This window comes from Schizosaccharomyces octosporus, assembly GCF_000150505.1.
Source record: "Schizosaccharomyces octosporus yFS286 unplaced genomic scaffold supercont6.2, whole genome shotgun sequence".
In the NCBI taxonomy this organism is placed as follows: Eukaryota; Fungi; Ascomycota; class Schizosaccharomycetes; order Schizosaccharomycetales; family Schizosaccharomycetaceae; genus Schizosaccharomyces; species Schizosaccharomyces octosporus.
This window is the reverse complement of record NW_013185620.1, coordinates 2,427,297-2,447,214: the sequence shown is the minus strand read 5'-3', so window position 1 is coordinate 2,447,214 and position 19,918 is coordinate 2,427,297. Positions and strand designations below refer to the sequence as shown.

Sequence of the window (19,918 nt, the reverse complement as noted above, 5' to 3'; positions counted from 1 at the left end):
AGTACTTTACTCATACGACCCCAACTAGCAATTAGTCCAGCTTGACGAGCTACCTATTCCTACTTTTTGTCCTTGATTTTGCTCGATACTTCACCTACCGAAATCCATTCTATTTCCTCTTTTATTCCATTGAAATAAAAACTATAATTCGATTACTGCTTGGGGAAAGGATTGTTCCTCTAGTCATATATTACTACGATATTACTAATATTATACAGTGAAACTCTTTAATACAAACACTGTAAATTGTGGTTGCATAGAACCTAGAGGGAACCTTCAACTTCTTCCATTCACAAGCAGTTTCTTTCAAGGTTGTGATGAAGTTTTCATGGCTCTTATTTGTTATAGGCTTTCTTTCATTTGCATGGCCTGTAGTTTCTGCACCGATATTGGCTATTGACTATGGTACTGAATGGACCAAAGCAGCTTTAATTAAAGCTGGTATACCGCTGGAGCTCGTGTTAACTAGAGATACTCGCCGTAAAGAACAAAGTGCGGTTGGTTTTAAAGGTGATGAAAGACTGTTTGGCGTTGACGCTGCCAATTTGGCAACTCGTTTACCTTCTCACTCTATTCGGAACGTAAAGGAATTATTGGATGCTTCAGGACTCAAGTCAAGTTTGGTTCAAAAATATATTCAAAATAACCCTGCTTTACAGCTTCAGGAAAATGATGAGTCAATTTCTGGAGTATCTTTTGTCGTTTCGGGTTCAGACTCTTATACCTTAGAGGAAATTATCGCAATGACTATGGAACATTATATTAATTTGGCTGAGGAAATGGCTCAAGAGCCCGTTAATGACTTGGTTCTGACTGTTCCCCCACATTTTAATGAATTTCAGAGGTCCATTTTACTTGGCGCTGCACGTATTTTAAACAAAGACGTCTTGGCTTTAATCGATGATGGTTTATCAGTAGCGCTCGAGTATTCTCTTTCTCGATCCTTCTCTGAAGAACCTGTTCATCATATTATTTATGATGCTGGATCCGGCTCAATTTCTGCGACATTGGTTGCTATTGACGCTGTCCCTAGGGGAACCTCAGGAAAAGGTAAAAACATTACACGGATCCGATCATTGGCTAGCTCCACAACTTTGGATATAAATGGTAATGAGCTCAATCGAAAAATCGTGAACTTTATGAAAGATGCATTCCAACAAAAACACAATATCGACTTGTCTCACAATGGTCGAGCTCTTGCCCGGCTAGAAAAAGAGGCTTTGCGAGTCAAGCATGTCTTATCTGCAAATTCTGAAGCTTATGCTTCAATAGAAGAACTAGCTGAAGGGATTGATTTTCGCCTGAAAATTACTCGCTCTCTCTTTGAATCTTTATGTGAAGACTTAGCTATGTCTTCTGTTTTGCCAATTAAGGAAGCTCTTTCCAAGGGCAATGTATCACTTGAAGCCTTGGATTCCGTTATTCTTCATGGAGGAACTTCACGTGTACCTTTTATTCAATCTGCTATACATGATTATGTCAAAGGTGATAAAATTTCCAAGAATGTGAATGCAGATGAGGCCTCTGTGAAAGGCGCTGCCTTTTATGGTGCTAGCTTGACTAGCAGTTTCCGTGTGAAACCTGTTATCGTTCAAGGAGCTGTGTATAATCCCTACTCACTTATTTTAACGAATATGCATCACTTAGTAGCATTGCCTGAATCTACTCCTTTAGGATCTTCTCATGCTGTTGCTATAAATACAACCGAGTTAGGAGCACATCCTTCCTTACCTGTTTCTAATAAAGGTACTCTTATCGGAGAAATCAGTATCAACAACTTAAGTGAAGCACTGAAAGAAACTGATTCTTGCTCAGAAAGACAAGTTTTGTTTGATTTCTCTACTGATTCGTTAAAGGGAACGTTTATACCGGTTCGTTCATTTGTTGCATGCGAGCAGAAGTCGGCTTCAGCAGCTGGCATCGGAGGAAAAGTTAAAAGTCTCTTCAGTAATACTCAATCTGGAAAATTAAATGAGGAATCGTTAGAGCTTCAAGGTCTTAATTTCACTTATAAACGCTATAGAGAACTGTCTGATGAGTCTCTTCAATCATTTTCGGACAGACTTGCGCTTCGTTCTTTGAAGGATAAAGAAAAGGCTTTACATGAGAGTGCCCTAAATGAGTATGAAAGCTTACTCTATAGCGCTCAGGGATTATCCGATGATGATGAAACTTTAGCCTTTGCTAATTCAGAGGAGTCAAAAACGTTGAAACAAGTAGCTGTCGAAGATATTGACTGGTTACTTCAAGATGGTCCTACAGCCGAAACTAAACTCGTTGTGGCCAAGCAAAAGAAACTTGCTGATATAATTAAATCCATATCGTATCGCCAAGATGAGAGCCAGAAATTTAATTCCAGCCTTGAAAATCTTAATTCGACGGTTAGTAGGGCAGAATCTCTTTTGACTAGCTTCGATGTCCCTTCTTATCCGTTAACGGACTACGATGAAAAAGATGTGAAGAGAGTAACTTCACTTCGTAACGCATCTTACAAAAAGTTAAGTGAAGAGTATGAAACCGTAAATGCTTGGCTTAATAATAGCTTGGAAAAACATAATTCAAGAGCCCAATACGAAGATCCTGTTATGGTTACTTCAGAAATGGACTCTAAAACTAAAAAGCTTCAAAACCTTTTATATGAATATCTTCGACGTTCACTTCAACATCCAAAGTTGAAGCCTAAAAGTAAAGCAGCCTCCTCTTCCTCGGAGAAAGCTGATCAAGAGACGGCAGAGTCCTCTGAGGGTTATACTAAGAGTTATTCAGAACCTACTTCTACACAGGCTTCTGAATCTACGTTTGGTACATCTACTTCTTCAATTGTCAATGATGATGATTTTGAAGATGAACTTTAACCTTGTTTTATTTATAGAGATACAGTAAAACTGAGATGATCCGTTTACTACGGGAATTCAGTTTAACTGGATAATGATCATATGAAAGTTAGATTATAGATGACTTTGATTGTCATTAATGAATTGTTACTTAATAGCCAAGTATATTGTAAGGATAGTTTGAATATAAGACCGTTAGATAAAACAGATTTATTGTGCCTTCAGGGCGATGTCTTGTGCTGTTTTATAACCATTTAAGATGCAATCTCCAATGCTAACTCCGTTATACCAGCTTCCGGTAAGATGAAGTCGCCCCCGGAGATTGTCGTCAACCCATGACTGAAGATTATCCAACTGGTGTTGGTGGCCTACCTTGTACTGGGGAATACAGTTCCGTTGTAAAGTTGCATTGGCGACGTCCGGGGATGTGTATATGCCTAATGATTGCTTTATAGCCTCTGTTGCATAACTGACGGCTTTTTCAGGTGTGGTTGGGATCGATTTAGGATCTTTAGCATAATTATGTCCTCCCATCATAACCGTAAGTTTCGCCCCTTGTTCAGGATTACTTTGCTCACTATCAAAAACAACACCCAAAATATGGTTTGGGTTGTTTGGTAAATGAAGAGGCGTTAGATAGCCGAATCCTTTATAACTTAATACAGAGGCGTCCTGATAAAACAAGTTTACAACATAAACACTAGTCGTTGGAGTGTTCATCGCAGGACAAGGCAATAACTCTGATAACGAATCTGACGACATAGCAAAAACGGAGTAATCATACTGACAATTATTAACTTCAATTTTATCCTTAGAAGCTGACAATGCTAGCCTTGTAACTGGTTGGTTGAAACGAACTTTCACATTTGAAGAGGCACTGAAATCTGCATTCAAGTGAGAGATTATGCTTTCAATTCCACCTTCAAGCGATACCATCGGAGAAGATCGTAGTGACTTGAACAATTCGTTGGTATGTTCATTCTTTAGTAAAGAAGTCTTCAGTAGTTTTTGTTTTTCATTCAACATTTCTCCCCGAATTGAAGCTAAAACAATCCCTAATATAACGCTTCTATATTTCCTTTCAATATCTGCTAAAAACCCAAACATAGTAGATTGCATAGAAAGAGAATATAAATTGCCGGCATATATGCCATTGATTAATGAACTTATTAATCGATGAGTAAACATTTTTCCAAATCGGCGTTCCATAAAAGATCCTATACTTTCATCTTCATTTCCAACTTTCTTTTTTTGAAACAGATCTCGCAAAAGTGCATATGGTACTGCTCGAAAAGCAGGTTGCACTACAGATTTGAGAGCCTGAAATCCACTGGATGGAACAACATTTAATCTGTCTGGATAATATATATATTTATTTTTTGCACTTGAAGAATCTTTCAAAATTGGCTTAATACTTTTTTCCATCTTCAGTTGTTTCAATAAATCCACAGTTGCCAATCCAGCCAAACCAGAAGGACGTAGAGTCCTCGGTCCTTGTTCGAATAATACATTTCCCGTAGGAGAAGTTGCTGTTGGTATATTCACAGACTGCAGCCAACCTCCCAATCTTGAGTCTCGCTCGTATAAATCAATTTGACATGTTGGAATTAACCTCGATAAATAAAATGCAGTACTCAATCCAGCAATTCCACCTCCACAAATTGCGACTTTCATATTTATAAGTTGGTAGAATTTGTGATGTTCATAAGGAAATAAAACAGGTGCTCAAATCTGGAGATCAGGTGTTTTTCCCTTTGAAGACTTAAGAGACCTGTCACTTATCACTTATTTTTCGTACATACAAAGAATTCCAAACCACTAAGTGTTTGCAATGTTAATAATGTTAATTGATGATGGCTATTGACAAACTAAGGAAATGTTTATGCCAAGACGCTAGGTAACCGTTGAGTGTTATACAGTATAGAGACTGTACAGTAAAGTGTATGGCTAATAGGTGATTTCCTACCGTAAAAATATAAAAAGAATTTCTATACATTAAGTCGTTTAATGACTGAAGGTTTCTTTTAAATTTAATAATTGAGAAACGATATGTAACGATTTCTTTATTATAAAAAGGAATCACATATAAGTGAATTTATATTTACAGGTCAAAGCTTCTGCTTTATGATTGTTTGTGGTTTTATACTATTTTATTAATTCTTGGAAAGAGTTGACTTTGAAGAAGTAATTTGATCATATTAGATGCTCTTGTGAAATTTACTCTTTCTTCCTCTAGGTTGAACTTATATATGAATGTCTTTAGCTCTCATACTTTGAAGGGTTATTGGATATATAAACATTACTATAGTATGTTGCATATAAATGCTATACAAATGTCTGCTTAATTAATTTTTGCACAAACACAAAGGCCTAAGCTTCAACTCATTGAACGCCTTTTTTATTAGGGTGGAGTGAATTATAACTAAAACCAAAGAGCGGCATTAAAGGACTAAACACCAAATTAGAAAAAGAATTACATAAGATGACCACGGTTTTTGTATGAAGCTTGCGATACTCTCATAAAATTCAACCCCGGGTGCATTGCAAGCAATTACACCGGTAGCATTGCTGATATAACCGTATGACTCTTCTAAGCCGAAACCAGGACTAGGACAAGAAAATCCCATATCCACAGGACAACTAGAAGCTAATGAGTAACACAGATGAGCGCATGGAAGGACCTCTTTGTATGGACCGGGCCGAACGACTTCGTCTATTAATGGATATCTTGAGTTATTGTTCCTATAGACAAGAAAAGTACTGTTATCCGTTATATCTGCACAACGGGGAATGACGGCGGCACATAACCAATTCTTATAACTCTGCAGGCAATCACTGCAATTACGCAAGAGAGAATAAATGGAAAGTGCAGTTGCATTGCAAGGGTACTGATCCAACGTATACGTGAAGTTTTGGTAATAGCCAAATGCTTGCTGGTTGTACCAAGAGGCTAATGATGAAGCTGAATAGGCCGCAGCGTTCCCTGGGACAGAATAAGCCACTTCAGAACAAAACTCCAAATCATATATCAACTGACATGTTGTTCCCACCTTTGTCGTGAATGTTATAGGGGGATAGGTCATACCCCCGGATGCGTCGATATTGGGCTTGACTATATATGCAGTATACGAAGTATTCGGTGATAATCCTTTTAAATAAAACTGTTCTTTGGCAAAAGGTCCTAAACCACGTACCGTCATCGACAAATCAGCATTGTTAATATTAAGCGTAGAAGGATTTCCTCGGTAAGCACAGAAAGATCTCGATAGCTGTCCGATTTGTTTATTAAATGTAGAGTCCGTTGGATTGACATAAATTTGGTAATTTGGAATTACGGACGTGTCATTTGTCGTAAGATTACCGGTAATTAATAAAGCTGCTTGAAAATCTGTATCTTGAGCAAAAAGAAACTTCGTTGCATTATACTGGGTAAAAGTAAAATTATTTCCTGCAGATAGTTCGTATTGCGTTTGATACGCACTGTTGGAAGTCTTATCCTGATTACTGCCGATGTAACTTTGGCTATATTGAGAGTCACTGCTGGAAACCGCAATAAACATTGGAGAATACCCAGTCACCGACAAGGAAGCCAATCCTAGATCCACTGAAGAATAAGAGTAATTTCCTAAAGCAAGCGAATTGTCGAACGAATAGTTGGAGGCATAAAGGAATAAGTTGCTAGAACCTTCAAATGTAGAACATGTTGATAATGTCAAGTTTATGGTCTTGGCTTGTTCCTCTGGCCAAGAGAGGTTGTAATAAACTACAGTTTGGTCTTCTATGTTTCCTACAGCCGTACCATTGAGAGCCAAAGGATTGTAAGTAATAGCTGCAATTTTAGTCGCTAAAATAAAGACAAGCGCAGGGAAAAAGAAAAGGGTACTAGAAATAATTATCATAAATAAAGAACAAAACAATCTAAATTAAATTTCGAAAACCCTGAGTAGCAAATGAGGGTTTCTGGTAAACGGGCACAAAAAGCAAAGAAGTATAAGAAATACTCTCTAAAATTAAGCTTGTAAATTAAATATATTTAAACTTTCATATACAATCATAAAACTTAATGATTACGGGGTTTGACAACGTCAGCAGAAATAAAAGGGATTAAGGTCTTAGGTGAACATGCTCGTCGAAGGAAGGAGTGGTTTAAAAGTTCAGCGGCAGTTGCTCTAAACACTGTGTCGGTATTCAAACATGAGTTTAAGAAGGATAGTAATTCTTTAGATACAAGTTCAGGTTTTTTAAGAGAAGGAGTTCCTGTTTTTGCAATCATGTACAATGCTTTCATAGGGTCTTCTCCAAGGTAAGGAGGTTCGTTTTCAAGCATTTCAATAATCATTATTCCGAGACTCCAAATGTCAACCTTTGTTCCATATTTTTGTTGTTTAATTATTTCAGGAGCCATCCAGTACGGAGTTCCGACCATAGTTACACGTTTATGAGAACGATCCATAAGTCGTGCACAGAAGCCAAAGTCCGTAATTTTTATTTGCCCTTCTTTATTTATCAGTACATTGTCGCTTTTGATATCCCTATGGATCACGTTACGTGCATGCAAATGTTGAATGCCCTTACACGTTTCTAGGCATATTCGAGCAACTTGCTCTTCGTTAAGTTTGTGACGTTGAATAATATCTGTTAAGGAACCAGCATCCATGTACTCCATAACAACCCATAGATGCCTTTCTTTGATGAGAAAGGCATCAAGGAAGCTTACTATGTTTGGATGAAACGATTCGCGCATGACAGTAATCTCATTCAAGAGAAGTTCTTTCCGACTCTGACTATGGAAGTCAATACTTTTAATGGCTACTAGTCCATTTTTGTAAAATTGATGGTCTGCCTTCACCTTGGCCAGATACACGGATCCGGAAGCACCCTGACCAAGTTTGTGCTTTACGGAAAATAGAGTACTAGGGTCCTTAGAGATAATGGAACTTTTTAATATCTCCATTACTTGTTTCTCTGTTAGTTTTACATTAGAGGTTTCATCATTTTTGTTGTGGACGGAAGGAGTCGATTGTTGTTTTTCGCAGAATGAGGAATCCATGAGACTTAAGTCATCAAAAGATCTACTGTGAGAAGTTTCTGAAGATCTTTTATTTATTTTTTTGTCATTCTGAAGAGCTAATGTTAATTGATCTTCATCGACATCATATGAAGAGCTTGTAGTTGTACAATCAGAATCGTGAATGGATGCCTCATTAGACATAGCTGAAGGGGAAAACACGGGTGGACTATATCTGATAATAGAAGCTTTCAGTTTTATCTGACTCCCAAACTTAATATAGTCTCTTTGATGGCAGAATTCTTCGCTAGAATGGTTCGATGCCTGGATGGTTGATTTGGGCTTCTCAAGAATATCCTTAGCATATACCGAGCCATTGTTGAGTAGGATAGACCATTCTTTTGGAAGACCAACATATTTACCATTGCTGTCAATTCCTACGTGTATTTCATGTTTAGGATCCATGGGTCCTGAAACTTTGTTGGATAAAATTCTAGCTGAAATGGAATCCATCCATTCGTAGCAATCCATATTGTTGGAAACTGAAATCTCAAGAGCTTGTGATGTAGACTGATAGATTTTTAGTTTTAATCGAAAACAAAACGTCCGAGATTTAGATCGCTCCACTTTCTCGATATCCTTCAAGAGAATTGTTAACTGCGCTGAATCTGATTTATTGCTTTTGTAGATTGAAATCGAATTATGGGAAAGAGTAAGCCACTTCTTCGTCCATGGAAGATACTTTGTTTTTTCTTCCTTTAACATTACCCATCCTTCCCGGACTACTCCTTTTGCCGAATGCTTTAAATCGGCGAGAGAAGGTATCTCTACTACTTCACCACGAACAGTGATCAACATATTCTTCTATGTTTTAAAAATAATCCAGTACTAGCTATATTTCAACTGTTCAGCTAACCTGTTTTTATTCATCTCTGTGAATCAGAAATCAAGAACTCTTGATTTTTCAGAGAACAAAGAAACGCGTAAACAAAGGAAGTTAATTAAATAATTCAACCGGTGACGTGTTTAGTAGTGTAAACAAATAATCCTACCACCGAGAAGTTCAGAAAATTTTGAATTGGTAGCTACGTGTATAAATATATATGTTTACTTATTTATGTATGAATACATAGTTTAGAGGCCCCTCCCCCAAAAAAAAAATAGAAAAGACATACGTTGACGACTCATTCAAAACATCCAATTCTTTCACACTTATTGATCGCGTTTATGGATTTCTTTGCAAACAAATGGTCTTTATTCAAATATTTGTTGAGAAAATTGTCTTGTCAATCCATCAAAAAAAGGGTCTGCTAGTTGCTTTTCTAACTTTTTGTTTAACACTAATCACTATCCAAAATCCTTGTTGGTTGACAAATATACGCCATACAAAAAAATAAGGAACTAAACATTGATGGCAATGATTTTATTTTATTTTTTTTTTCTTTTTTACCTTCTTTCTATAGGTAAACTTCTTACTATATTATTATATATTATTTTCATTTCATCCATATAACATTTGTTTATTTGTTTATTTACAATCCAACACTCGTGACGCATCCGAATGTTCTTGTGAGGGAACTCAAAAGAACAATGAATCCCAGATTTATCCATCTACCAACCACACCCTCTTTTAATTAACGGTCAGTTTCATTCATAAAATGAGCCAAGAACAAACTTTCATTGCTATTAAACCCGACGCTGTTCAACGTGGACTTATTGGTCCTATTATTACCAGATTTGAACGTCGAGGATACAAGCTTCGTGCTATCAAATTGCTTGTCCCTGATCGTACTCTCCTTGAGAAGCATTATGAAGAACACAAAGGAAAACCTTTTTTCGAAAAGCTCGTCGGATTCATGGGATCCGGTCCTGTTTGTGCCATGGTCTGGGAAGGTAAAGATGTAGTCAAGACTGGTCGTGCTATGCTTGGTGCAACTAATCCTTTGGCCTCTGCTCCCGGAACCATTCGTGGTGACTATGGTATTGATCTTGGAAGAAATGTCTGCCATGGCTCAGATTCCGTTGATAGTGCAAAGCATGAAATCAGCCTTTGGTTCCAACCTGCCGAAATTCAACAATACGACCGTGCCATTGAAGGTTGGATTTATGAATAAAGTAATGTTCTTGTCTTCCATGCTCAGTCTACTTCTTACGATTCTACTAATAAAGCTAGACCATGAGACCATAAATACACTAGTTATCGTTCATTTCAATTTTTCCCAATAAGATTGTTATGAAATTTAAGTGAATAGTAGTTCAAATCCTCTTTCCATACAAAATTCTGCTTTCAAACTTCAGGGATTATCAGTAAAAGTAATTCTGAAAAACGCCTTCTGCAACAATAAGCAGCAGGGTCAACTGGTCGATCTGGATGTAATAGAAGCCTTGATAGTTTTACAAAAATATTACATAGCTCATCTGTTTCTTGGCCCACCTCGTTCGACTGAAACACTGAGCCTGATTTCGTCGAGAACCTTCTTTCCATAACACTTGCAAACACGTCTTTTTTACAAGTTGATTCTTCGATTTGTAAAATCTCCAGTACATCTTCGGTAAATACATCCTGAAGAAATTGTTCTACAGTTCCATCAATATCTATATTATCACGGACCGGCATTATTTCTTTCTTAAAAAAGCTCGAGTTAGTATTCACATTAATTGCATCGACGAGCAATGTTTGCATCTCATTATGCAAAGATATAATATAGTTTAGACATGTCTGTATCAACACATAATGACCATATGCTACTTTCCATTGCGGTTTTTTTTGTTTAAGAAGTAGCGAACACTTAGCAGATTCAAGGTTATGAATCAAAGAACTTAGCCCTAAAAGGGGAGCATTCTTTTGTGAGCTTTTGTTTTCAATTCCCCAAAATGAGATATTTAATTTTTTTGTCTGAAAACATATTTCTAATTGCACTAATACTTCTGCAAAAGACAAAGCATTTTCATATATGAAAGAACTCTCTATATGTTTTAAAAAATTCTCGTAATCTTTCTCAAAATCCGGCTGCTTCATCAACGAAATAATTTGCTTCATATATCGGGGAACTTTCTCAACGTGCAGACGATTTGCAAATTGATATAACCATCGAAAAACGGCCACGCATGAAGATTTAAATAAGTAATTATATGCATCCGTCTCATGTTTCTGTTGCTTCAAAACGTCAAGCTTTTCCATAACATCCCAAACGGTAGTTGAAGCGTTTATAATCTCTAAGTAGTTTTTCAAACAAAAAATAATAGGGGATAAATCCATATACGCTTGAAATAAAGTCGACTTAGTTGAAACACAGTATATTTCATACTCCAACCCATGCAAACGCTTTTGCAACTCTGCTAAACAAGTTTCCAAAGGCTCCTTTAGATAGGGCAAAATAATCTCTTTTCTTACAATTTCAGAGGGCTGATGTAAATTCACATGACCTACATTCGCTTCTGCTAAATCTTTTAGAAGATTTCGATAATTGGTTAAACAAGAGCCATGGCTTGCAAAAACATCTAGGACACTGTACACTGATTTCTGAGTAAGTGAATTCACTTTAGGTAGTATCTGATGTCTGACCTCTATGGTTCCATCATCGCAAATTTGAAAGAAAGAACTAGGGAGGCCGTGTAGCATATAAATAACGTCCTTCATAAACCATCTTTCGGAGATATTCTTTCCCTCTAAATCACTACTCCCGTCGAAAAACATGAATGGCTTCACCCTTCTAAAACTTGCAATGGCTTCTTTTCTGTCATAGGGTATAGAAGGGTGATTTAAGGATTGTAGATTCCTTGCATAAGGATCATCTGCGTAAGTATTGTCTATCTTTTGGCCTTCATCTCTAGCTGGCGTAGAGCAGTGAGTATCGCCAATCGTTGAATCATCCAACTCTTCTTCTTCACTGGTTATTTCCATCCAATCTGGTTCTTCCCAATGATCTCCACCAAGTGAAGATAATTCTTCATTTAATAGACGCGACTCAGTTTCGGCATGCAAGTCTTCCCCCTCATTTGTGGGTTCTGAGTTGGGTATTTCCAGAGGATTTCTTGAAAGTTCTAGTAACACCGTTAAGAATTGAGAATATAAAAATTCTTCCTTCAGGCTAATAGTGTTTCGTTCGAGATTTTTACATGCGTTGACGAGAGGCACTTCCAAATCCTCACGACCCAGGATGGACATCTTCTCAGAAACCCTGAAAATTTGGTTATTATTGAAGAATAGAAAAATAAAGCATCTTACCTATAAAGTCTTTCCATCACTTCACTAAACACCAAAGTACGACTCGGCGTACTATGAATGATTTCTTGGCATCTCTTGAGCCATTTTTGATCAGGTGCATTACTTGTCCTTTTTAAGTTTTTCCAAAGAGATTCCAAAGTGTCAATATTCTTCTTGGTAACCATCAACTCCTATACCATAGAATTTGCTTCACGCTTAAATAAATACCACCAATTGATTACTTTCCTTTCGATATCATGAGAATTATTTGAAGTATATTGTATAAATTATAGATCAATTGGTTACTATTGAATTTAACAACCAATTTTTACAGTCGACTCATGCGTGGTAGACAAACCACTCTTCAAAGCTTGCAGGGTCGATATTTGGAGTTCAATATACGGAAAAGCGTTCATGTGAAAAAATGCGAAAACTACTACTAAAAGCTTAAAAGGGCTTACTAATAGGAGAAAAGCTATAGAAGGAATAAGTTTCAAAATAAGAAAGTGTTATTATAGTATTAACTTTTAGAAAATTCCTAGATTGGAATGATAATATGTACAATATGAAGCAAACAGACCAAACTTCCAGTCTTGAAAAACAACTATCCAGCACTTGTTGGCATACGGGTTATTAGACATATGAAACAAATCCACTAAATAGTACTTCATTAGAGGAGACTACACCAAATAAGTTAGGTAGGAAATAACCAAATTAAAATAACGGCGTTGATAAAAGGAAAGCAATTACAGCGTAGACTCAAGCCTTGTACGAATGTTAACATAAGTACTAGAATCGTTAAACGCAAGTTTTCAAAAAGTCCGATATTTTTCTTTTTTGGTTTAAACAAGAGAGTGAGTTGTTCTTCAGAAAGCTCAATACCCTTTCCTCTTATTATTCTTCCTTGGTATTTTTTGCTCAAGCATCACGAAAATAAGTTTGTCCTTTATAAAACGCATACTAAGACCGAAAGATTAAGGCAAGAATCGGTCTGGTATGACTCAGGACATGTAGATGATATGAAAACAGAAAGGAATCAATCGATTATGTTGTGAATTACTTGTTCCTTCTTAAGCCTGGAGAGATGGGGCCCAAATTGTTAACAAAGGTACTACAGCTGGATTCGGTTAAAGTAGCATTGTTTTTAGATAAAACCTTCAGATGAAGATTATCTGAAGCGCTATAGGAAGTACTTTGTTTTGCCTTCTTAGAAGCAGCATTCTTTTTGTAAGTGTTGCGATAAAAGACAACAAATAAAACGAGGTAAGACGAAATAGTAACAAGACCACACAAAGCAGCGAAGGGATCACCAGAGCAATGGCCCATACAATACTTGTAATTTTTCGAACGGTATAAAAGTTCAGTTCCAAAAACAAAATAAATAAATCCTAGGTCGGCAAAAAACTGAATAATCTGAAAACGGGTAACCCACTTTTTCCAAGGCACTCGAATGCCTCTAGCAACAAGGTAATAATAATAATACATAACCACGTGAACCAAAAGATTAATTTCAATTATAAGCCAGGAGATGGAAGTTCTTCCCACAATTTGAGAGTAAACCAAAAAGGCGGTGGCTCCATGATGGTAATAGTGAAGAAATTGAAGTGGCTTCTTTCGTAAGACTAAGAACAAAGTATCGGCAAGTTCAAGCTAGCAGAAAGGTTAGAACAAGGAAGCAAGGAAGAAAGCAACCGATAGATGAAAAGACATACAAATTTTGAAATATAAGCACAATAGTAAAGAAAAAGAAGTGGTTGTGACCAAGCTTTTTCGTTACATATGGAAAAGAAAAATCCGTGCTTATATATCATCGGAGCAACTTGTTCAAAGATCAGCAACGCAAGGATTCCCGAGGAAACGGAAAACACAAGGTTATAATACTGAAAAGTCTTCTTTAAACGAATTGGAGAACGATACTTCATGAGTCTACTTCCCACAAAGATAGACACATAGTATCCCGTAATGATCAAAGCGACAGTAGAAAAGGAAGAAAAGTGAGTCTTTCCTACGACGAAAGAAAAAGAAGAAATACTCTTTCCAAAAACGGCTTCCGAAAAAGCATTTAGCCAATTCCTATTACTGTTAGTAGATGATTATTAAAGAAAACGACAAATGTCGATGTATGTCATATTCGAAAGCAAGAGAGGCAGAATCCGTTTCTTGAAACTCTTTTACGTTTCTAATTTAAAAATAATAAAAAAAAAAAACAAATAAGAAATGGAAGATTTAACAAAGTCCAAAGGTATGCTTGATGTCGCAGCCAATTCAGAAATCATTTCTTGCTTTTCATACTTCTTCCTGCTATTCATATTCTTCCCACCCAACAGCAGCAAAAACACAGCATAAGCGATTGTTCTTTAAAATCCTTATATGTATATAAGGACAAAAAAGGATAGTTCGTTATGTAGAAAACGGTAACATTTGTAAAAATGCGCTGTTTTGCATTTACGCATTCAACCATATTAGCTTATACCAGATTGCGAAATCGGGAATGTCTACCTAAATCAATAATGAAGTACGTATGAAGCAAACGAAGGATGCGCCAAGGAGGAAGAAACGAGAAAATCAAGGAGATCGAGGCGAGGCAAGAAGAAGAAGAAGAAAAGAAAGTGCTGAAAACAAAGAAACCAATTTCAGATGGGAAGAAAAGGTAAACTAGACAAGTTTGGGATGAGAAACGTCATCCGAAGTAGCAAATACCTGCATATGTGTATAGCAAAAAAAAGGGTTTTAAAGGAAGAACGGAGCATGTTGAAAGCTAAAAGAGTAGGAAAAAAGACGAATAAGAGTAAAACAAGAAAGAAAAAAAGAGCCAAACAATAGACAACCCTCTTGACAAAGTAAACTTACCATAGTGGATATTGAAATTGACTAAATAATACAAAAGGCATATTGTAGAAGCTTTTGTTAGAAGCCAATGAATCGTTCTCTACGGCAAACATTTGGTTATGGGAAAGAGTACGAGAAGAAGGCATGATGGGAAGGAAGGAAAGTTGCACCAAGTGAGATAGATTCGGCCAAACCATAATATATAGGGGACGTAATGGGGTTGAGTCCAGGGTGTTGTGGGAATAGTGATAAACAAACAAACAGTGTAATAAAAAATAGTGAAACTTTGAAAACAAGTTATTCCTAAACAAAAACAAAAACAAAAACAAAATCTGGAAGAAACAAAAAACAAAGTTCTTTGCCTTTGAAAACAGAAAAATTTAATGATTTAGAGTCAAAACAAAAGCCAGAGACAAGAGAAAATGGAAATCAATTTTGATCTTCTATTTAGCAACTGGGAAAAGAAAATGGAACTGTTGGTACCATTAGAGTCGCTATGTAGTCAATAGATCTTGAGAAGAAGAAAAGAAAAAAATTAAAAACGGTACAAACAACACTGCTATTTTGTTTAATTCTTCGGTTTCTTTTTCTTTGTTTCTAATAAAAAAAAAAAATCAACTCTTTACCGTGATTATTAAATACCATCAGAACATACAAAATATCAACCGATCCTGCTACTCAAAAGTCACGTCATAAACAAGTACATGGAAAAAGAAAATAGAGGAATTGAGTGTTGAAAAGAAAAGAAAGAATAGTAAAAATAAAATAAAATGAAATGAAATGAAATCTCGTTTAAATATCTTTGGTTTCGTGGAAAACCGTCAAAATAATATTCATTACATGTTTAAGAAATCCTTTTTTTCGTTTTTTCCTACAAAAAAAAGGATTGACTAGACGATAAAAGATGAAAAAACAAGAAAAATACGAATCATTTCTCTATTATTTCACTTTTTCAATTCGATTTCTTACAGGAATCCTATCCAAACCCATTCTATCCATCAACTGTATGGATTTCATATCGGCTGCCTTTTTTCTTCCTTTTAGGAACGCTTTCCAAAAGAAATCTTTCTACAACGGATTTGTTCTTTTAAAATAGCTCTACAGAAACTAATTTCCATTTTTACATTTGATTTTATTCAATTATTGAATTTGTTTTGTTTTTATTGCCTATTTATTTACTTATTTTATTAAAGTACATATCATACTAGATAGAGTCCATGCAATTCAATTCATCTTGGTCCATCATTGTTCTTGTTCTTGTTCTTATTCTCTTTCTTTTCTACCCGAATTGCACCCCCACCGCCCCCACTTCGTCTCGATAGACCCATTAACCGATTGTTTGCATTGTCCCTGTCTGCTACGTTGGTTCCTTTTTTAGACTTGTGTTGATCCCAGGTAAATAAATATTCATTTTCACATCCTATCATTCTATCATTCGTTAAAAATCGTAATAAGTCAGGCTTTGTGCTTATGCATATGCTAATAACAAAAAGTCTTTGTCATTTTTTTCAATCGTATCGCAAACTCATTTTTTCTTTCCATGCTTTCGAATATAATCTTCTTCTTCCCGATCAAAATTTTTGTCGGATGGCATAAGTACCTATAATTTCATATCGTTTAGCAATCATTAACCCCCATCTCCAAGTGTATACCGAAAATAAACGGCATCCACATAAAACATTTGAATCTTTACTTACTGCTCGGTCCAGAACACTCGGCAATCCTAAGTTCTCAGGTTAGCCATGCTAAATTCTCACACTTGCCAAATTTCGGCTTTCAGGCCTCTTACCTCGATGCCTTCCACGAATCTGTTTCCTCGTTAGTAAATGCTGCTGTTCATCATCTCATACCTCTAATGCTATCATTATAAGTTTACTGATTTTTCGAAATTGAGCTGATAGAGACGGCGAACTATTATATCCTTTTCATCCTTGTTAACAATCATCCTCGAACCCTTTTTTTTTTTTTTTTTTTTTTTCTTACCAAGACTGAGCCCAACTGTGCCATAACCAGAAACGACTTCAAAAAAAATTGAAAACAGAGTAAATTGCTAACTTTGGTTAGACACCTTAATAGAAACATAACTTTGTTCCTTACTGGTTCATCCGCTCTTTCCAATCTGGGTCCTTCCAAAATCGTAATGAGAAAAAATCCGAAAAACATGTACCATAAATCATGACTTAATTGACGCTGGATATGATCTGCTAAAAAGTTTCTCCCTGATTTAGGCTTCGCCGGCTTACTTTGCTTTTGCTTGGTTTCTTTACCAGAACCGTCGGATTCGTCATCACTAGTGTCGTCTATAGGCGGCGCATAAATTCCCAAAGAACGTTCCTCATAAACATTTGTTCTATTTATCAATTAGCAAAAGTTTCAATCCAATCTTAATATATGCACTTACTGTCGAATACTCATAGCAATCTTTTTTCCCCTAGTGTTAGCGCATTTATCTCTTTAACAACCTAGACTTTCCATACCGGCTAAACAAGGTTAGTAAATAAAAAAAAAAAAAAAAAAATTCAATAAATCATACATATGCTGAAATGTACATCATAAACATATAGCTTACGATTACCGCTGGAGCGATATTTCCAATATCAATGACCGTAAAACCAGCCGCCCTGGTAGATGCGTTTTGAAATATACCATTCATAATCCTGTATCCAACTGGGATCTGTTTCACATAATGATTGCTCAAGTTTAGCACCATGAAAAAGAAAAAGGAAAGTAAATTTAAACCGAGTAAGTTTGCTGTTAAATACCACGTAGTTTTGGATGGAAACAATAATGTAAAACTCCTTCGTGGATGTTCAAGTAGAAAAATTAAAGATTGTTGAAAATGCGGTGTATAAAACTTGCTAAACCATAGAGAGCACCAAATCATCAGCCTCAAAGCAATTGGAAAAAATGTATTTCCCGTAAGGATCAAAATAGTCCCCATGACTTGTGGGAATATTGCTTTTTGAAATTGATTTAACGAGTCATCATGCAAAGCAAACCCAATATTGTTGAATAAAGAAGCAGATGTAAATGCGGCCCACCAACCACGATTAATTCCCGCACTTGTACATGCCCTACCGGAAACCTTTGCAGTATAGATGAAAATAAGGAATCCAACTAAACCCAAAATATGCCATAATATAAAATAAATCGTCAACAAAAAGAGCAATAATTTCAGAGACTGGTATTCAATACGGGCAAGTTCTTCTCGTTCCTCGGCTGACAGAGCGTAAAATGCAGAATTTCTACCAATAGTGGGTTGGTACGAAAGAAACGGCAACGTAGCTGACGTGTTTGTCGAACGAAAGGTCTTAGTATTTTTAAGCCTGTCAGGCAAGGCGGATGTAAATGTCTTTCGGAATTGAGGAGGAAGAAAAGAAACCGAGTGTCTCTTATCTGAGTTACGATTCGACAAAGAAAACGTCGAGCCTCGATTGGTTCTACCAAAAGACATAGGAGATTTGGTAGAGCTAGTATCATTGTTAAAACCTAATTTGTTAATACGCAAAAAAAAACATATTGAACATACCAGCCGTATGTACTGGTTTTCGTTCGTGATCAGGAGCGGGTGGTATTGCAATTGTAATTCTCGGACTTGATGCACCTTCGCGATTAGAAACTTCTTGTTGTCCTGTACTACCAGAAGTCGAAACTTGATCTAAATTATCAGGAGCAGGGGGGCTCTCATGCTGTTGCTGTTCGTTAGGAGAAGAGGGTGGCTCATTATCGGTACGGATAATATTGTACTCTGAAGGATACGCGCCAGCTCCGTGCGAAGAAGAGGAAGAACTAGCCATGGTGTTCCTTGGGGTCGAAAAGTCCGTACGGTTAGAAGAGCCCGAATTACCGTGTTCATTAACTTGGGTAGAGGAGTCAGGATCATTCGATTCATTTGAAGGTCTGGATGATACGTTGTCCGTACCCGCTGCTTCATCTTGAGGAAAATTCACATAGTCATTATTTTTTGGGGCATAAGCATTTTCAGTAGACGTATCGGGGTTTTCTCTACGATCAAAGGGTGAAGGAGGATTCATATCATCCAATTCTCGGGATGAGTACTCAATTGGACTAGATTGCTCTTCTCTATTTCCTTCAAAGTTTGATGAAACAGATGGAGTAGCGGAATAATCACTGCTCCTTACAGCGTACTCATTTTGGCTAGAACGAATATCTCCATTATGAACTGACTGCCCTGAAGAATAAGCATTCCTCACAGGTGGGTCTTGCTTTTCTAAGTCAACCGACTTTCTAGGAAATCTAAAGAAAGGAATATTCGGAATCGTAGATGGTCTTTGTATCGTGCTAAGTGAACGGCGGAAGCGTGAAAAACCTCTTTTAGGCTGTGTCATTTCCTCAGACTCATCATTATCTTTCGGAGGAGCAACGGGACGACGTAAGCGATTACCTTGATCCAGTAACACTTGGATTTTTCGACCACCTACCCTACTAGGTTCGGGCTCATCTTTCGGGCGAATAGTATTGTAGGTGTAAGTCATCGTCAAACGATTGCCTCTTAACACTTTGTCATAGCGCTTATTGTAATAGTACAACTTTATGATTGTAAGTCCAAGATTGACAGCCAGAGGTGTGCTTAGTACGGAGAATATTAACAAGGTGAGCTGTAAATAGGAATGTTAGTATTGACAAACCACATAGAAAATTTTTATGTTCGTTAATCCATACCTGCTGGTATACGGAAATATCCGAGATATTCACTGTAGGAATACCTGATTGTGTAACGGCTCCACTAGCAAGAAAGAGTGCATCAATGTAAGGTAAGCGACCGCTAGCGTACAAAATGATCGAATTTAGAATTACCATGCCAAGGATATAGGCATCTGCGTACCTGGTCAGCTTTCTATCCTAAGTTACATATGCACATACAATGGTATTCAAGAAACTGAAACCGTTTATACACAAAGGTTCTGCAAGACTTCAAGAACTTGATTAGCCTGTTATCCTTTATCATTGACATCTCATTTCTTTTTGAATATTCCGTATTTTTAACCACAATACACCCGTAAGTTGTTAAAAGCAAAG

At 36.7% G+C, this 19,918-nt stretch overlaps 8 protein-coding genes across 8 annotated transcripts; 2 read left to right on the top strand and 6 right to left on the bottom strand.

The window, feature by feature from the left end:
* The first annotated feature begins 14 nt into the window (after positions 1 to 14).
* SOCG_00522 (heat shock protein Lhs1) lies at positions 15 to 3,043 on the top strand. The gene has a single exon (XM_013162942.1). It carries the CDS (start codon positions 318 to 320, stop codon positions 2,853 to 2,855), a length of 2,538 nt encoding a protein of 845 aa, XP_013018396.1. The 5' UTR covers positions 15 to 317; the 3' UTR covers positions 2,856 to 3,043.
* SOCG_00521 (protoporphyrinogen oxidase) lies at positions 2,831 to 5,019 on the bottom strand. The gene has a single exon (XM_013162941.1). It carries the CDS (start codon positions 4,506 to 4,508, stop codon positions 3,045 to 3,047), a length of 1,464 nt encoding a protein of 487 aa, XP_013018395.1. The 5' UTR covers positions 4,509 to 5,019; the 3' UTR covers positions 2,831 to 3,044.
* Positions 5,020 to 5,275: 256 nt separating this feature from the next.
* On the bottom strand, positions 5,276 to 6,733 carry SOCG_00520 (calcium channel regulatory subunit Yam8; the record flags this gene model as incomplete). Its single annotated transcript, XM_013162940.1, has 1 exon — positions 5,276 to 6,733. One exon carries the CDS (start codon positions 6,731 to 6,733, stop codon positions 5,276 to 5,278), a length of 1,458 nt encoding a protein of 485 aa, XP_013018394.1.
* Positions 6,734 to 6,894: 161 nt separating this feature from the next.
* SOCG_00519 (STE/STE20/PAKA protein kinase Shk2) lies at positions 6,895 to 8,700 on the bottom strand (the record flags this gene model as incomplete). The annotated part of the gene is made up of 1 exon (XM_013162939.1): positions 6,895 to 8,700. The coding sequence occupies one exon, from the start codon at positions 8,698 to 8,700 to the stop codon at positions 6,895 to 6,897; it is 1,806 nt and encodes a 601-aa protein (XP_013018393.1).
* Positions 8,701 to 9,254: 554 nt separating this feature from the next.
* On the bottom strand, positions 9,255 to 12,558 carry SOCG_00517 (gamma tubulin complex subunit Mod21). The gene is made up of 2 exons (XM_013162937.1): positions 12,071 to 12,558; positions 9,255 to 12,023 (listed from the first exon to the last, which is right to left on the bottom strand). The coding sequence occupies exons 1-2, from the start codon at positions 12,232 to 12,234 to the stop codon at positions 10,130 to 10,132; spliced, it is 2,058 nt and encodes a 685-aa protein (XP_013018391.1). The 5' UTR covers positions 12,235 to 12,558; the 3' UTR covers positions 9,255 to 10,129.
* Positions 9,405 to 13,019, top strand: SOCG_00518 (nucleoside diphosphate kinase Ndk1). The gene has a single exon (XM_013162938.1). It carries the CDS (start codon positions 9,501 to 9,503, stop codon positions 9,954 to 9,956), a length of 456 nt encoding a protein of 151 aa, XP_013018392.1. The 5' UTR covers positions 9,405 to 9,500; the 3' UTR covers positions 9,957 to 13,019.
* Positions 12,537 to 15,003, bottom strand: SOCG_00516 (GNS1/SUR4 family protein). Its single transcript, XM_013162936.1, has 2 exons — positions 13,762 to 15,003; positions 12,537 to 13,699 (listed from the first exon to the last, which is right to left on the bottom strand). The coding sequence occupies exons 1-2, from the start codon at positions 13,969 to 13,971 to the stop codon at positions 13,106 to 13,108; spliced, it is 804 nt and encodes a 267-aa protein (XP_013018390.1). The 5' UTR covers positions 13,972 to 15,003; the 3' UTR covers positions 12,537 to 13,105.
* A 1,400-nt stretch (positions 15,004 to 16,403) lies between these two features.
* SOCG_00515 (uncharacterized protein) lies at positions 16,404 to 19,853 on the bottom strand (the record flags this gene model as incomplete). The annotated part of the gene is made up of 11 exons (XM_013162935.1): positions 16,404 to 16,478; positions 16,576 to 16,601; positions 16,668 to 16,686; positions 16,729 to 16,799; positions 16,862 to 16,928; positions 16,976 to 17,228; positions 17,280 to 17,299; positions 17,448 to 18,367; positions 18,408 to 19,497; positions 19,562 to 19,716; positions 19,763 to 19,853. 11 exons carry the CDS (start codon positions 19,851 to 19,853, stop codon positions 16,404 to 16,406), a joined length of 2,787 nt encoding a protein of 928 aa, XP_013018389.1.
* Between the last annotated feature and the right edge of the window lie 65 nt (positions 19,854 to 19,918).

Excerpts from the sequence above, each read along its gene's own strand:
- SOCG_00522 (XM_013162942.1), top strand. The coding sequence starts at position 318 with ATGAAGTTTTCATGGCTCTTATTTGTTATAGGCTTTCTTTCATTTGCA.
- SOCG_00521 (XM_013162941.1), bottom strand. The coding sequence starts at position 4,508 with ATGAAAGTCGCAATTTGTGGAGGTGGAATTGCTGGATTGAGTACTGCA.
- SOCG_00518 (XM_013162938.1), top strand. The coding sequence starts at position 9,501 with ATGAGCCAAGAACAAACTTTCATTGCTATTAAACCCGACGCTGTTCAA.
- SOCG_00517 (XM_013162937.1), bottom strand. The coding sequence starts at position 12,234 with ATGGTTACCAAGAAGAATATTGACACTTTGGAATCTCTTTGGAAAAAC. Across the intron at positions 12,024-12,070 it reads GTGATGGAAAGACTTTATAG|GGTTTCTGAGAAGATGTCCA; the intron begins GTAAGATGCTTT and ends CCAAATTTTCAG.
- SOCG_00516 (XM_013162936.1), bottom strand. The coding sequence starts at position 13,971 with ATGAAGTATCGTTCTCCAATTCGTTTAAAGAAGACTTTTCAGTATTAT. Across the intron at positions 13,700-13,761 it reads GTGCTTATATTTCAAAATTT|CTTGAACTTGCCGATACTTT; the intron begins GTATGTCTTTTC and ends CCTTTCTGCTAG.